We start from the raw sequence: 15626 nt of genomic DNA, 5'->3' as shown, positions 1-15626 counted from the left end.
ATAAATCAAAAGATTTGTAGCTTTTTTCAGTACAAACAGATTTTACTCATTAGCTATATTCTCTAGTGGTTTTTAACCTTTTTGTTAAAAAAAATATATTGTTTGAGAACATTATGAAAGAAGTAGACTCTCCCCAATAAAATGTAAGACATGTAAATTTTACATGTAATTTAAGGTGATTCATATATTTTGAGCATGCAGTTCACCTGTTTAAAGTATATAATATAGGCTGGACACAGTGGCTCACACCTGTAATGTCAGCTCTTTGGGAGGCCAACGCAGGTGGATCATAAGGTCAGGAGTTCGAGACCAGCCTGGCCAGCATGGTGAAACACTGTCTATACTAAAAATACAAAATTAGCCGGTGCATGGTGCCAGGCGCCTGTAATCCCAGTTATTCGGGAGGCTGAGGCAGGAGAATTGCTTGAGTCCAAGAGGCGGAGGTTGTAGTGAGCCAAGATGGCGCCACTGCACTCCAGCACTCCAGCCTGGGTGACAGAGTGAGGCTCTGTCTCAAAAATAAACAAACTGTGTGTGTGTATGTGTGTGTATACATATATATATATATATATGTATACACACACACATATATATATATAATATGATGGTATTCAATATATTCAGAGTTGTGAAACCATCACTACAATCAATTTTAAGACATTTTTGTCATCCCAAAAAGAAACCCTATATTCATTTTGAGTTCATTCTCCATTTCACACCAATTCCTCTTTTCTTCTTCTCCCCCCCTCCCCCATCAACCACTAATTTACTTTGTCTCTATAAGTTTTTCTATTCTTGACATTTCGTATAAATGGAATCATATACTATGTGGTCTTATGTCAGTGGCTTCTTTCATTTATAATGTTTTCAAGGTTCATGTGTGTTATAGCTTGTATCACTATTTCATTATTTTTTATGACCAAATAATATTCCATTGCATTTTAGTTATTTGTGTGTCAGTTGATGAATATTTGGGTTATTTCTTCTTTTGGCTATTATGAATAATGCTTCTATGAGCATTCACACAAGTTTTTGAGTGGACATATATTTTCACTTCTCTTGTGTCTACACCATACCTAGGAGTGGAATTTCTGGCTTACAGTAATTCTATGTTGAACCTTGGAGAACTACTAGTAGACTGTTTTCCAAAGGAGCCATACCAATTTATGTTCCTCCAGCAGTGTATGAGGGTTCCAATTTCTACATGCCACACTTATTATCGTCTATCTTTTTTATTATAACCATCTTAGTAGGCATGAAATATTCTTGTGGTTTTGATTTGTTTCCCTAATTATGTGGAGTGTCATTTTATGTACTTATAGACCATTTGTACATTTTCCTTTTAGAAATGTCCATTCACGTCTGTTGCCTACTTTTGAATTATTTATCTTTTTATTATTGACTTTGAAGAGTTTTTTTATTATCTAAAGTCTCATCAGATATATGGAGGATTTGTTTTCTCCCATTCTGTCAGTTGTCTTTTCACTTTCTTGATGTTCTTTGCAACACGAAAGTTTTACTTCTGATGAAGTCCAATTTATTTTTTCTTTCATTGCTCGTGTTTTTGGTTTTCTATTTTATTTTATTTATTTTATTTTTTTGAGATAGAATCTCACTCTGTTGCCCAGGCTGGGGTGCAGTGGCGTGGTCTTGCTCACTGCAGCCTCGGACTCCTGGGTTCAAGTGATAGGCCTGCCTCAGCCTCCCGAGTAGCTGAGATTACAAGCATGAGCCACCACAACTGGCTGACTTTTGTATTTTTAGTAGAGACAAGGTTTCACCATGTTGGCCAGCCTGGTCTTGAACTCCTGACCTCAAGCGATCCGCCTGCCTCGGCCTCTCAAAGTGCTAGGATTATAGGTGTGAGCCACCATGCCTGGCTGTCAGTTTTATTTCTAAGAAGACTTTGCCTAGCCACAGGTCACAAAGATTTAATCCTACATTTTCTTCTGAGTGTTTTATAGTTCTAGCTGTACATTTAGATCTCTCATCTATTTTAAAGTAACTTTTGTGTAGATGTGAAGGAGTCAACTTTGTTCTTTTGCACATGGGATATTCAGTTATCCCAAACTACTTGTTGGAAAGACTGTTCTTACCTTGGTTGAATTGTGTTAGCATCCCCTAAGGCCCACTCTTAGACATTCCTGTAGGTCCATGCACCCAGCTCTAAAGAAAGGTACCGAGTTAGTTAGAAGTCAGTTGGGATACCAGAAAAATTAAAGGGGAGCCACACTGGTTTTTAAGTAGAACCTTAATTAAATTCTTCCTATTACCCTAGATTATGTATTGCTGTATAACAAATTACCCCTGAACTCAGTGGCCTAGAACAAAATCTTCTGTGGGTCTTGAATTTGAGAGACTTAGCTTATGTAATCGTGGCTTCGGGTTGCTCATGAAGTTATAGTCAGGATGCCATTTGGGGCCACAGTCAAATTAAGGCTTGGCTGAGGATGGAAGAGCTGCTTCTAAGGTGGCTCAATCACATGGCTGTACAGAAGGCTTTAGCTCCTTGTCACGAGACCTGCCTTCTCCATAGGGCTCCTTGAAAGTGTCTTCATGATGTGGCAGCTAACTCCCCCGCAGAACTAATGATAAAAGAGTAAAGAGGAAACCAAAGTGCTTTTATAACTTGTTGGCCGTTACACATTGTCTCTTCTACCCTATTCTTTTTTTTTTTTTTTTTTATACTTTAAGTTCTAGGGTACATGTGCATAACGTGCAGGTTTGTTACATATGTATACATGTGCCATGTTGGTGTGCTGCACCCATCAACTCGTCAGCACCCATCAATTCATCATTTATATCAGGTATAACTCCCCAATGCAATCCCTCCCCTCTCCCCCCTCCCCATGATAGGCCCCATTGTGTGATGTTCCCCTTCCCGAGTCCAAGTGATCTCATTGTTCAGTTCCCACCTATGAGTGAGAACATGCGGTGTTTGGTTTTCTCTTCTTGTGATAGTTTGCTAAGAATGATGGTTTCCAGCTGCATCCATGTCCCTACAAAGGACGCAAACTCATCCTTTTTTACGGCTGCATAGTATTCCATGGTGTATATGTGCCACATTTTCTTAATCCAGTCTGTCACTGATGGACATTTGGGTTGATTCCAAGTCTTTGCTATTGTGAATAGTGCCGCAATAAACATACGTGTGCATGTGTCTTTGTAGTAGCATAATTTATAATCCTTTGGGTATATACCCAGTAGTGGGATGGCTGGGTCATATGGTACATCTAGTTCTAGATCCTTGAGGAATTGCCATACTGTTTTCCATAATGGTTGAACTAGTTTACAATCCCACCAACAGGGTAAAAGTGTTCCTATTTCTCCACATCCTCTCCAACACCTGTTGTTTCCTGATTTTTTAATGATTGCCATTCTAACTGGTGTGAGATGGTATCTCATTGTGGTTTTGATTTGCATTTCTCTGATGGCCAGTGATGATGAGCATTTTTTCATGTGTCTGTTGGCTGTATGAATGTCTTCTTTTGAGAAATGTCTGTTCATATCCTTTCCCCACTTTTTGATGGGGTTGTATTTTTTTTCTTGTATATTTGTTTGAGTTCTTTGTAGATTCTGGAAATTAGCCCTTTGTCAGATGAGTAGATTGCAAAAATTTTCTCCCATTCTGTAGGTTGCCTGTTCACTCTGATGGTAGTTTCTTTTGCTGTGCAGAAGCTCTTTAGTTTAATGAGATCCCATTTGTCAATTTTGGCTTTTGCTGCCGTTGCTTTTGGTGTTTTAGACATGAAGTCCTTGCCCATGCCTATGTCCTGAATGGTACTACCTAGATTTTCTTCTAGGGTTTTTATGGTATTAGGTCTAACATTTAAGTCTCTAATCCATCTTGAATTAATCTTCGTATAAGGAGTAAGGAAAGGATCCAGTTTCAGCTTTCTACTTATGGCTAGCCAATTTTCCCAGCACCATTTATTAAATAGGGAATCCTTTCCCCATTTCTTGTTTTTGTCAGGTTTGTCAAAGATCAGATGGTTGTAGATGTGTGGCATTATTTCTGAAGGCTCCGTTCTGTTCCATTGGTCTATATCTCTGTTTTGGTACCAGTACCATGCTGTTTTGGTTACTGTAGCCTTGTAATATAGTTTGAAGTCAGGTAGCGTGACGCCTCCGGCTCTGTCCTTTTGACTTAGGATTGTCTTGGCAATGCGGGCTCTTTTTTGGTTCCATATGAACTTTAAAGCAGTTTTTTCCAATTCGGTGAAGAAACTCATTGGTAGCTTGATGGGGATGGCATTGAATCTATAAATAACCTTGGGCAGTATGGCCATTTTCACGATATTGATTCTTCCTATCCATGAGCATGGTATGTTCTTCCATTTGTTTGTGTCCTCTTTGATTTCACTGAGCAGTGGTTTGTAGTTCTCCTTGAAGAGGTCCTTTACATCCCTTGTAAGTTGGATTCCTAGGTATTTTATTCTCTTTGAAGCAATTGTGAATGGAAGTTCATTCCTGATTTGGCTCTCTGCTTGTCTGTTACTGGTGTATAAGAATGCTTGTGATTTTTGCACATTAATTTTGTATCCTGAGACTTTGCTGAAGTTGCTTATCAGCTTAAGAAGATTTTGGGCTGAGACGATGGGGTTTTCTAAATACACAATCATGTCATCTGCAAACAGGGACAATTTGACTTCTTCTTTTCCTAACTGAATACCCTTGATTTCTTTGTCTTGCCTGATTGCCCTAGCCAGAACTTCCAACACTATGTTGAATAGGAGTGGTGAGAGAGGGCATCCCTGTCTTGTGCCAGTTTTCAAAGGGAATTTTTCCAGTTTTTGCCCATTCAGTATGATATTAGCTGTGGGTTTGTCATAAATAGCTCTTATTATTTTGAGGTACGTTCCATCAATACCGAATTTGTTGAGCGTTTTTAGCATGAAGGGCTGTTGAATTTTGTCAAAAGCCTTTTCTGCATCTATTGAGATAATCATGTGGTTCTTGTCTTTGGTTCTGTTGATATGCTGGATTACGTTGATTGATTTGCGAATGTTGAACCAGCCTTGCATCCCAGGGATGAAGCCCACTTGATCATGGTGGATAAGCTTTTTGATGTGCTGCTGAATCCGGTTTGCCAGTATTTTATTGAGGATTTTTGCATCGATGTTCATCAGGGAGATTGGTCTAAAATTCTCTTTTTTTGTTGTGTCTCTGCCAGGCTTTGGTATCAGGATGATGTTGGCCTCATAAAATGAGTTAGGGAGCATTCCCTCTTTTTCTATTGATTGGAATAGTTTCAGAAGGAATGGTACAAGCTCCTCCTTGTACCTCTGGTAGAATTCAGCTGTGAATCCATCTGGTCCTGGGCTTTTTTTGGTGGGTAGGCTATTAATTGTTGCCTCAATTTCAGAGGCTGCTATTGGTCTATTCAGGGATTCAACTTCTTCCTGGTTTAGTCTTGGAAGAGTGTACGTGTCCAGGAAATTATCCATTTCTTCTAGATTTTCTAGTTGATTTGCGTAGAGGTGTTTATAGTATTCTCTGATGGTAGTTTGTATTTCTGTGGGGTCGGTGGTGATATCCCCTTTATCATTTTTTATTGCATCTATTTGATTCCTCTCTCTTTTCTTCTTTATTAGCCTTGCTAGCGGTCTGTCAATTTTGTTGATCTTTTGAAAAAACCAACTCCTGGATTCATTGATTTTTTGGAGGGTTTTTTGTGTCTCTATCTCCTTCAGTTCTGCTCTGATCTTAGTTATTTCTTGCCTTCTGCTAGCTTTTGAATGTGTTTGCTCTTGCCTCTCTAGTTCTTTTAATTGTGATGTTAGAGTGTCAATTTTAGATCTTTCCTGCTTTCTCTTGTGGGCACTTAGTGCTATAAATTTCCCTCTACACACTGCTTTAAATGTGTCCCAGAGATTCTGGTATGTTGTATCTTTGTTCTCATTGGATTCAAAGAACATCTTTATTTCTGCTTTCATTTCGTTATGTACCCAGTAGTCATTCAGGAGCAGGTTGTTCAGTTTCCATGTAGTTGAGCGGTTTTGATTGAGTTTCTTAGTCCTGAGTTCTAGTTTGATTGCACTGTGGTCAGAGAGACAGTTTGTTATAATTTCTGTTCTTTTACATTTTCTGAGGAGTGCTTTACTTCCAATTATGTGGTCAATTTTGGAATAAGTGTGATGTGGTGCTGAGAAGAATGTATATTCTGTTGACTTGGGGTGGAGAGTTCTATAGATGTCTATGAGGTCCGCTTGGTGCAGAGATGAGTTCAATTCCTGGATATCCTTGTTAACTTTCTGTCTCGTTGATCTGTCTAATGTTGACAGTGGAGTGTTGAAGTCTCCCATTATTATTGTATGGGAGTCTAAGTCTCTTTGTAAGTCTCTAAGGACTTGCTTTATGAATCTGGGTGCTCCTGTATTGGGTGCATATATATTTAGCATAGTTAGCTCTTCCTGTTGGATTGATCCCTTTACCATTATGTAATGGCCTTCTTTGTCTCTTTTGATCTTTGATGGTTTAAAGTCTGTTTTATCAGAGACTAGGATTGTAACCCCTGCTTTTTTATGTTCTCCATTTGCTTGGTAGATCTTCCTCCATCCCTTTATTTTGAGCCTATGTATGTCTCTGCATGTGAGATGGGTCTCCTGAAGACAGCAGACTGATGGGTCTTGACTCTTTATCCAGTTTGCCAGTCTGTGTCTTTTAATTGGAGCATTTAGTCCATTTACATTTAGGGTTAATATTGTTATGTGTGATCTTGATCCTGCCATTATGATATTAACTGGTTATTTTGCTCATTAGTTGATGCAGTTTCTTCCTAGCCTCGATGGTCTTTACATTTTGGTATGTTTTTGCAATGGCTGGTACCGGTTGTTCCTTTCCATGTTTAGGGCTTCCTTCAGGGTCTCTTGTAAGGCAGGCCTGGTGGTGACAAAATCTCTAAGCATTTGCTTATCTGTAAAGAATTTTATTTCTCCTTCACTTATGAAACTTAGTTTGGCTGGATATGAAATTCTGGGTTTAAAATTCTTTTCTTTAAGAACGTTGAATATTGGCCCCCACTCTCTTCTGGCTTGTAGAGTTTCTGCTGAGAGATCTGCTGTCAGTCTGATGGGCTTCCCTTTGTGGGTAACCCGACCTTTCTCTCTGGCTGCCCTTAAGATTTTTTCCTTCATTTCAACTTTGGTGAATCTGGCAATTATGTGTCTTGGAGTTGCTCTTCTGGAGGAGTATCTTTGTGGCGTTCTCTGTATTTCCTGAATTTGAATGTTGGCCTGCCCTGCTAGGTTGGGGAAGTTCTCCTGGATGATATCCTGTAGAGTGTTTTCCAATTTGGTTCCATTTTCCCCCTCACTTTCAGGCACCCCAATCAGACGTAGATTTGGTCTTTTGACATAATCCCATACTTCTTGCAGGCTTTGTTCATTTCTTTTTCTTCTTTTTTCTTTTGGTTTCTCTTCTGGCTTCATTTCATTCATTTGATCCTCAATCGCTGATACTCTTTCTTCCAGTTGATCGAGTCGGTTACTGAAGCTTGTGCATTTGTCACGTATTTCTCGTGTCATGGTTTTCATCTCTGTCATTTCGTTTATGACCTTCTCTGCATTAATTAGTCTAGCTGTCAATTCTTCCACTCTTTTTTCAAGATTTTTAGTTTCTTTGCTGGGTACGTAATTCCTCCTTTAGCTCTGAGAGTTTTGATGGACTGAAGCCTTCTTCTCTCATCTCATCAAAATCATTCTCTGACCAGCTTTGATCCGTTGCTGGCAATGGGCTGTGCTCCTTTGCAGGAGGAGATGCGCTCTTAGTTTTTGAATTTCCAGCTTTTCTGCCCTGCTTTTTCCCCATCTTTGTGGTTTTATCTGTCGCTGGTCTTTGATGATGGTGACGTACTGATGGGGTTTTGATATAGGTGTCCTTCCTGTTTGATAGTTTTCCTTCTGACAGTTAGGACCCTCAGCTATAGGTCTGTTGGAGATTGCTTGAGGTCCACTCCAGACCCTGTTTGCCTGGGTATCAGCAGCAGAGGTTGCAGAAGATAGAATATTGCTGAACAGCAAGTGCACCTGTCTGATTCTTGCTTTGGAAGCTTCCTCTCAGGGGTGTACTCCACCCTGGGAGGTGTGGGGTGTCAGACTGCCCCTAGTGGGGGATGTCTCCCAGTTAGGCTACTCAGGGGTCAGTGACCCACTTGAGCAGGCAGACTGCCCCTTCTCAGATCTCAACCTCCGTGTTGGGAGATCCCCTGCTCTCTTCAAAGCTGTCAGACAGAGTCATTCGCGTTTCACAGGCTTCTGCTCCTTTAGCTGAGCCCTGTCCCCAGAGGCGCAGTCTACAGAGACAGGCAGGTTTCCTTGAGCTGCTGTGAGCTCCACCCAGTTTGAGCTTCCCAGCGGCTTTATTTACCTACTTAAGCCTCAGCGATGGCGGGCGCCCCTCCCCCAGCCTCGCTGCTGCCTTGCGGTTAGATTGCCGCAGACTGCTGTGTTAGCAAGGAGAGAGGCTCCGTGGGCGTGGGACCCTCCCGGCCAGGTGTGGGATATAATCTCCGGTGTGCCGGTGTTACAGTGCAGTATTGGGGTGGGAGTTACCCGATTTTCCAGGTGTTGTGTGTCTCAGTTCCCCTGGCTAGGAAAAGGGACTCCCTTCCCCCTCGCGCTTCCCAGGTGAGGCGATGCCTCGCCCTGCTTCAGCTCTTGCTGGTCGGGCTGCAGCAGCTGACCAGCACCGATTGTCCGGCACTCCCGAGTGAGATGACCCCAGTACCTCAGTTGAAAATGCAGAAATCACCGGTCTTCTGTGTCGCTGGTGCTGGGAGATGGAGACTGAAGCTGTTCCTATTCGGCCATCTTGCTCCGCCCCCCCTCTTCTACCCTATTCTTTTCATTAGAAGTGAGTCACAAAGTTGACCCTAAGGTGCTGGGGGATTAGGCACCACTTTTTCAAAGAAATATCAAAGAATTTGTGGATTTGTTTTTTTCACTTTAATAGAGACAGAATCTTGCTCTATCACCCAGTTATATTTCACTGCAGCCTTGATCTCTTGGGCTCAAGCAGTCTTCTCACTTCAGCCTCCTGAGTAGCTGGGACTACAGGTGCCACCCTGCCTGGCTCATTTTTATTTTTATTTTTTTCAGAGACAGGATCTCACTGTGTTGCCAGTGCTGGTCTTGAAACCTTGACCTTAGGCCATACTCCATCCTCCAGCTTCCCAAGTAGCTGGGATTACAGGTGTGAGCCACTGTACTCAGCTGTGGACATACTTTAAACCACCACATGTTCTTGTCAGTTTTATTTGAAGTAAAGTCTAATTCTAACAGCTAATGGGCCTTCGTATTAGATGCTCACTTACTACTTAATAAAATGATCTCCAAGTCATTCTTTTTTTTTCTTTCTTCCCCTGTGTTCTTGATTCTTCCAATCTAACCAGACTTAGTGTATTTTAGGATCAAAACAAAGTAGAGGAGCATATATGTATACACACACACACACACACATATCAGAAATGTTATGTAAACAAATATGACAGAGAAATAACATGATTTCTAAATTGAAGTAAGTATAAGAAAATTTTCTAAATTGAAATAAGTATGAGAAAATTTTACTTACTAAATTTTCACAGTCGTTTTTCCAATTCCTAGGAAGGAACACACAAGTAGTTATCTTTCAGGCTGTCTTTGAATACTTCCATGACCCTGAACACTAGCTGAGGAGAGTTTCAACCACTGCTAACAGTAAGAAACATTTTCAAGTTAGTCATTACGTTTGTAGTAAGATCATATGAACCCATTTTAATACTTTGTAACCTTGGTTCCTCCTGCACACTCTTTTGTAGGTAATGACTTTACATGAGTTTGGAACTGGTCTCTAGTGGGAAGTTGTGGGAGGATGAACACAGAAGAGCTGGAGTTATTGAGTGACTCCAAATACAGAAACTATGTAGCCGCAATTGACAAAGCACTAAAGAATTTTGAATACTCCAGTGAATGGGCAGATTTGATATCAGCACTTGGAAAACTTAATAAGGTATGTCTGTATTATCCATTTCATAAAAGGAGTAAAAATTAGAAATCTGTGTTTGTACTTGTTAGATTTCTCTAATTCTTGAAGTAAGAATGCAAAAACATAAATGAACCTTAGATTACTGTTGGTAGTGCTGTTTTTCTTCATGAGTTGCATGCCTGTGTAGTCAAGCATATTGTTAAGGCTTTGGAAGTTTTAATTCAAAGAAATAACAGTGCTTGAAAAATATAGTTATCGCCATGATTATTAGCTATAAAAACAAAAGAAAAGGAAGCAAATATGCTAACTATGAGGGCTAGTAAATTTCCATAATGGAGCATCAGATATGGTGCTGGAATTCCTGGCAGCAAAGTGAATTTCCTATAAATGGAAAGCAATAATTCCTGTATTCTTTCCAAATGGTATATAGCAGAAGGAAACATTTTCTATCCTGGCAAGCTATAGTTATAATTCGGTACTTTTTACAAAGGCAATTATATACAAGCAGTTGCTTATGCCTTGCAGCTTGTCCTTGAGTAATTCTTCTTGACATGTCTGGTTTTTATTCCGTTATTGTTGTGGCATCATTGATCAACTTCTGGCTCTTCATTTTGACCTTTTTATTTTTTAAACATCAATTTTTTTTCACCGCATACCCATAGTTAAGGCTTTTTTTTTTTTTTAATTGTTATTGAATGAGAGTGCTTCTAAATATTAAAGGGCTTAGATAGGAAAGGAGTGGTCTTCCAAAAACTATTTTTTATTTTATTTGAGACAAGGTCTTACTCTTTCACCCAGGCTGAAGTCCAGTGGCATGATCATAGCTCATTGCAGACTCCTGGGCTCAAGGGATCCTCCCACCTCAGCCTTCTGAGTAGGTGGGACTGCAGGCATGCCACCATGCCTGGCTAGTTATTATTTTTGTTTTTTTAGAGACAGGATCTTGCTATGTTGACCAAGGTGGTCTTGAACTCTTGGCCTCAAGTGATCCTCCCACCTCAACCTCCCAAAGTGCTGGGATTACAGGCATTAGCCACCACACCCAGCCTATCAAATAGCTTAACATACAAATTAGGAAAGAAATTTGTCTTAAAATACATACTAAGATGTGTGGGGAAAAGAATACATATTGTTTTTCCTCTGCTTTCACACCACAACAGTCAATGCAGAAGACTTCTATAACCCTAAAACAAATGATTATTTCTCCCTTACCAGCAAGCAAGCAGTTCTACAGTGGATACCGGCTGGCTGTGCTGCAGTTCAGTTTGGACACTATCTACCTGGAGATAGTATCAGATCCCACAGGTTGAGGGCTGAGCCTCATAAGACTGTCCCCCTCTTTTGATGCCAATTACAAGCCCCAGTTTGTTTTACCTGTGCTTCTGATCAACTGGCTATAAAGTTCCACAATCCTTTCTTTAGGTTTAATTTGCTAGAGTGACTCATAGAACTTAAGGTACTGGTTCATTATAAAAGACATTACAAAGGATACAAGTGAAGAGATGCATAGGGTGAGGTCTGGGTGAAGGGATGTAGAACCTTCATGCCCTCTCCAGGAGCGCCACCCTCCAGGAACCTCCGCATGTGTTCAGCTGGCCCGGACGCTGTCTAATCATCCTTTTGGGCCTTTTGAGACTTCATTGGATAGGCGTGATTGAAGCATGAACAGCTGTGTAGAAATGTGTTAGGACATAAAAGATTTGATCTAATACTAACAGACAAAGTGGGGGAACCCAGCAAGACCCGTCTGTCAGATTTTTCTTGGCCTCTCTGTACAGCATTCCTTCCTTCTGGGTATGGGGCAGTACCCCTTCTGAAATGGAGGTCTTTGACCCACAATGAGACCAAGTAGTCCAGAGAATTTTGTTATGGCCAGCTCTGAGATAGAAAGGTAGAGGAAGATTCCCGCCTTAGGGAGAAAAAGATGAGGAGAGGGCAGGAAAAAGAGAGAAGTTGTTTTTTGAGGCCTGCTTCTGAGGCCCAAAGTTCCCCAATATTATAATAAGGGCTGTGGGAGTTATGAGCCAGGAACCATGGATGAAAACCTAGACACACTCTCACTCACAGTACCACACCAGGATGCTAGTTTTCAACCTAATATGACAGATAATCACTTTGATATCATAAAAAGAAAAATTATCATTTTCAGTATGTCAAGGTTTTGTCTTAAAATTCGATTCAGAAGCTTCTGTTTGACATGTTACAACTTCTAACATTTATCATTTGAAGTTTGAATAATTCTTTATTTCTTTACAACATCCACAAGAAATTCCATCTAAAAGTACAAATTTACTTAAAGGTAGTTAGGTTCTTTTTTTTCTAAAGGGTTCTGAAGAGTCTGTTTCTGAAGATATACTGGGAACTCTTTTTAAAGGCAAGTCATTAAATGATGGAAATTAATTTGCCTAACTAGGTACATAATTTTTTTAGATTAATCAATATTCATGAAAATAGATTTCATGGTATCTAGATAATTCAAAGAAGAATACCCAAGTTGTCGATGAAACTTAGCCAAAATTGTGATGGAACAAGACAAAGATTATGTGTGTGTGTGTGTGTGTACTCTTACATATACATATATATATACACTCATATATACATATACTCATATATGTACACACACACACACACACACTCTTATACTGCCTTTGGTCATTTCATATATTATGGCAAAAAAAATCCAATTACTTTTGCACTAACCTAATATTTCAACCTGTTTATTCCTCTGTAAAATAAGACTTTGTATATTTCTTCTAAATTCCAGTTCTAATATAGTCTATTCCTTCTCAGTCTTCACTTTGTGACGTTCTGTCAATACGTGATTATAATATTGACTTCTAGGTTCAAACTGAAGGATTGCATTTATTATAAGATCTTTACTTAACTAATCTCCTTTGAGTGGTTGATACGATAGGATCTGTGTACAGAAATTCTGCCCTGACCATTATTTCTAAGGAAATGTTATGGTTGAAATAAATAAAGCAAAAGTTGCTTTGTCCAGTTAGAAAAATCAGTTTATAAAAACAAATGGGCAGTGATAATCTCATGTAGATTTTCTTATAAGCATTAGAATTACTTGCTATAATTTGATATACTGGGACAATGGTTATACCTCTTCCAGATAACTGTAAATATCTATTGTGAGGCCAGACTTTATTTCAAAGTAGTAAAAATAGGTTGAAGGCTGTAACATTCCACGTTCCAGCTGTCTTCTCACATCAAATATTAAAAATTTACCAAAAAAAATCTAAAATGCCTCTCCTCTCTATAGATTTGTTTTGGAAAATATCATTTTCATTAAAAATGTCACTCTGTTAACAGGTAATGAGTTTATTTTTTAAACAAATTAATAAAGTTTGTAACATTTCCTCAGTTTTAACTTTGAATATGGTGTATATAGGCAAATGTAGCTAACAAAACACAAAGACCTACAATTAACATTTTTTATAATAGTATGCTAGAAAATGGAAGTAAAATGAATGCAATATTTTGCTTTTCTCAACTACATTAAAATGCTTTCTTCAAGGTTTTACAAAATAATGCAAAGTACCAAGTAGTACCCAAAAAGCTTACCATAGGCAAACGCCTAGCTCAATGTCTACATCCAGCATTACCAGGTGGAGTTCATCGGAAGGCACTTGAAACATATGAAATTATCTTCAAAATAATTGGACCTAAGCGACTTGCCAAAGACCTTTTTTTATATAGGTAAGAATAATTTTACTCTATATATATATACACAAATAGTATAAAGAAAATGTATTGCTAAACTATTTTATACTTTCTGCACTAAAAACTACAAAATTGAAAATTCCTTAATGATTAGAAGTTTTCAGATATCACTCTTTGTTTTGTTTTGTTTGAGATGGAGTCTCGCTCTGTCACCCAGGCTGGAGTACAGTGGCAGGATATTGGCTCACTGCAAGCTCCACCTCCCGGGTTCACGCCATTCTCCTGCCTCAGCCTCCCCAGCAGCTGGGACTACAGGCACACGCTGCCACACCTGGCTAATTTTTTTGTATTTTTAGTAGAGACGGGGTTTCACTGTGTTAGCCAGGATGGTCTCGATCTCCTGACCTCTTGATCTGCCCGCCTTGGCCTTCCAAAGTGCTGGGATTACAGGCGTGAGCCACCACGCCTGGCCTCAAATATCAATCTTAATATTTGAGTTAAGTGATTCAGAAAAATGTAGAACAGTCTTTAATGTCTTTTTGTTTTTTATTCTTAGATACCATTTATTAAAAGTTTTCCTTCAAAGTTGTTGAGACTATAGTACATTCTACCTTTTTAAGCTTGAAAACTGGCCTGAGAAAAAGATAGGATACCTTGATCTCTCAGCAACTTTCAATATCATTGACTCTTCTCTGCTTAAAACAGTCTTTTCCTTTGGCTTTCGTTGTACCACATTTTTCTGTTCAGTTACTCTTTCTCAGTGTCCTTTACTAGTCTTTCCTCCTTTACCCAAACTCCACACAGAGTTTCTTAGGGCTCATTTAATGCAGCACCTTCTTATATTTTCACTTTGTAATCTCTCGTTAGGCAAACTTAGCCATACCCATGATTTATTTTTTATTTTAAATTTTACTGTGTACATTTAAGATACGCAACATGATGTGAGATACCTACAGATAATGAAACAATTACTATAGATAAACAAATTAATGTAGCCATCATCTTACATAGTTACCTATTTTTTGTGTATGTGACAGGAGCAGTTAAAATCTATTCATTTAGTAAAAATCCCAAATAAAATATTATTAGTTGTAGTCTTCATGTTGTACATTAGATCTCTAGATTTGTTCATGTGACATTTCCCATTTCCTCCTGCCCGTGGTAACAATTGTTTTATCTTCTATATGCTGACTCCCAACTGGACATTTCCAGTGCTGGCAGCAGCTTTAAACTCCTGCTTGCTTGACATCTCCATATAGATCTTGAAAGGCAACTAAAGTTCAACCTGTTTAAAACTAAACTTTCCTCTTCTCCTATAAACCTGACCTTCCCGCAATGTACTATATTAAAGCTCAATAAATGGTATCACCATCTATCCATTTATACAACCCTCAGATCCGAGAGCCACACTTGTTACCTTGTTTTCCCCACCCACGTTTTCCCACCTCTGGTGTACATAGTCTGTTGTTCAGAGTTATGTCTCACGGTGGTTAAGAGAAGAGATGGTAGAGTCAAACTATCTCTGTTATCTTTGGCCTTTGTCCTCACCTGTTTGTGTTTGTGTCCTCACTTGCACAACAGAAATAAGATTATCAACCTCATAGGGTGGTTAGTGGAATTGAAAGACTTCATACATGTAAAATGCAGTGGGCAACTTATAGTAAGTTCTTAATACATGTTAGCTACTATTCTGATATATGTCTCAAATACATCTACTTCCCTGAACCTTCACTGGCAGCATGCAGTCTAAGCATCATCTCTAGCTTGGGCTTCATCACTGACCTAACATTCATCCACCATCTGTTCTTATCCTCTTCTACCCTGTTCTCCACATAGTACCAGTGTAATCTTTTTAATATATTAAATAATGTTACTCTCTTGCTAAAAAGCTCTATTGACTTCTTCTCAGCACACTTAAGAAAAAAAATAAGAAAAAGGCTTTAATATGGCTTTGAATAATTCCTGAAGTACTATGACCCTGGCTCTGTCAG

At 39.2% G+C, this 15626-nt stretch overlaps 1 protein-coding gene across 7 annotated transcripts in view; it reads left to right on the top strand.

Annotated features, from left to right (window-relative positions):
• DOP1A (DOP1 leucine zipper like protein A) overlaps nt 1–15626 on the top strand; it is a 110108-nt gene that overhangs the window by 29283 nt on the left and 65199 nt on the right. For 6 of the 7 annotated variants that reach the window (XR_002730189.3, XM_023205192.3, XM_023205193.3 and 3 more), the window contains 2 exons: nt 9797–9987; nt 13490–13671. Coding sequence is in view for 6 of the 7 variants with exons in the window: in XM_023205192.3 (XP_023060960.2) it covers nt 9850–9987; nt 13490–13671 (320 nt within the window). In the remaining variant the exon portion in view is untranslated. Of the gene's footprint in view, nt 1–9602; nt 9696–9796; nt 9988–13489; nt 13672–15626 lie in introns of all 7 variants that reach the window. The other variant, XM_023205188.3, reaches the window with a different exon arrangement.

The sequence above is a fragment of the Piliocolobus tephrosceles genome, chromosome 5, assembly GCF_002776525.5.
Source record: "Piliocolobus tephrosceles isolate RC106 chromosome 5, ASM277652v3, whole genome shotgun sequence".
Classification (NCBI taxonomy): domain Eukaryota; kingdom Metazoa; phylum Chordata; class Mammalia; order Primates; family Cercopithecidae; genus Piliocolobus; species Piliocolobus tephrosceles.
The sequence above is the reverse complement of the archived record's forward strand: the minus strand, read 5'-3'. Positions and strand labels throughout refer to the sequence as shown.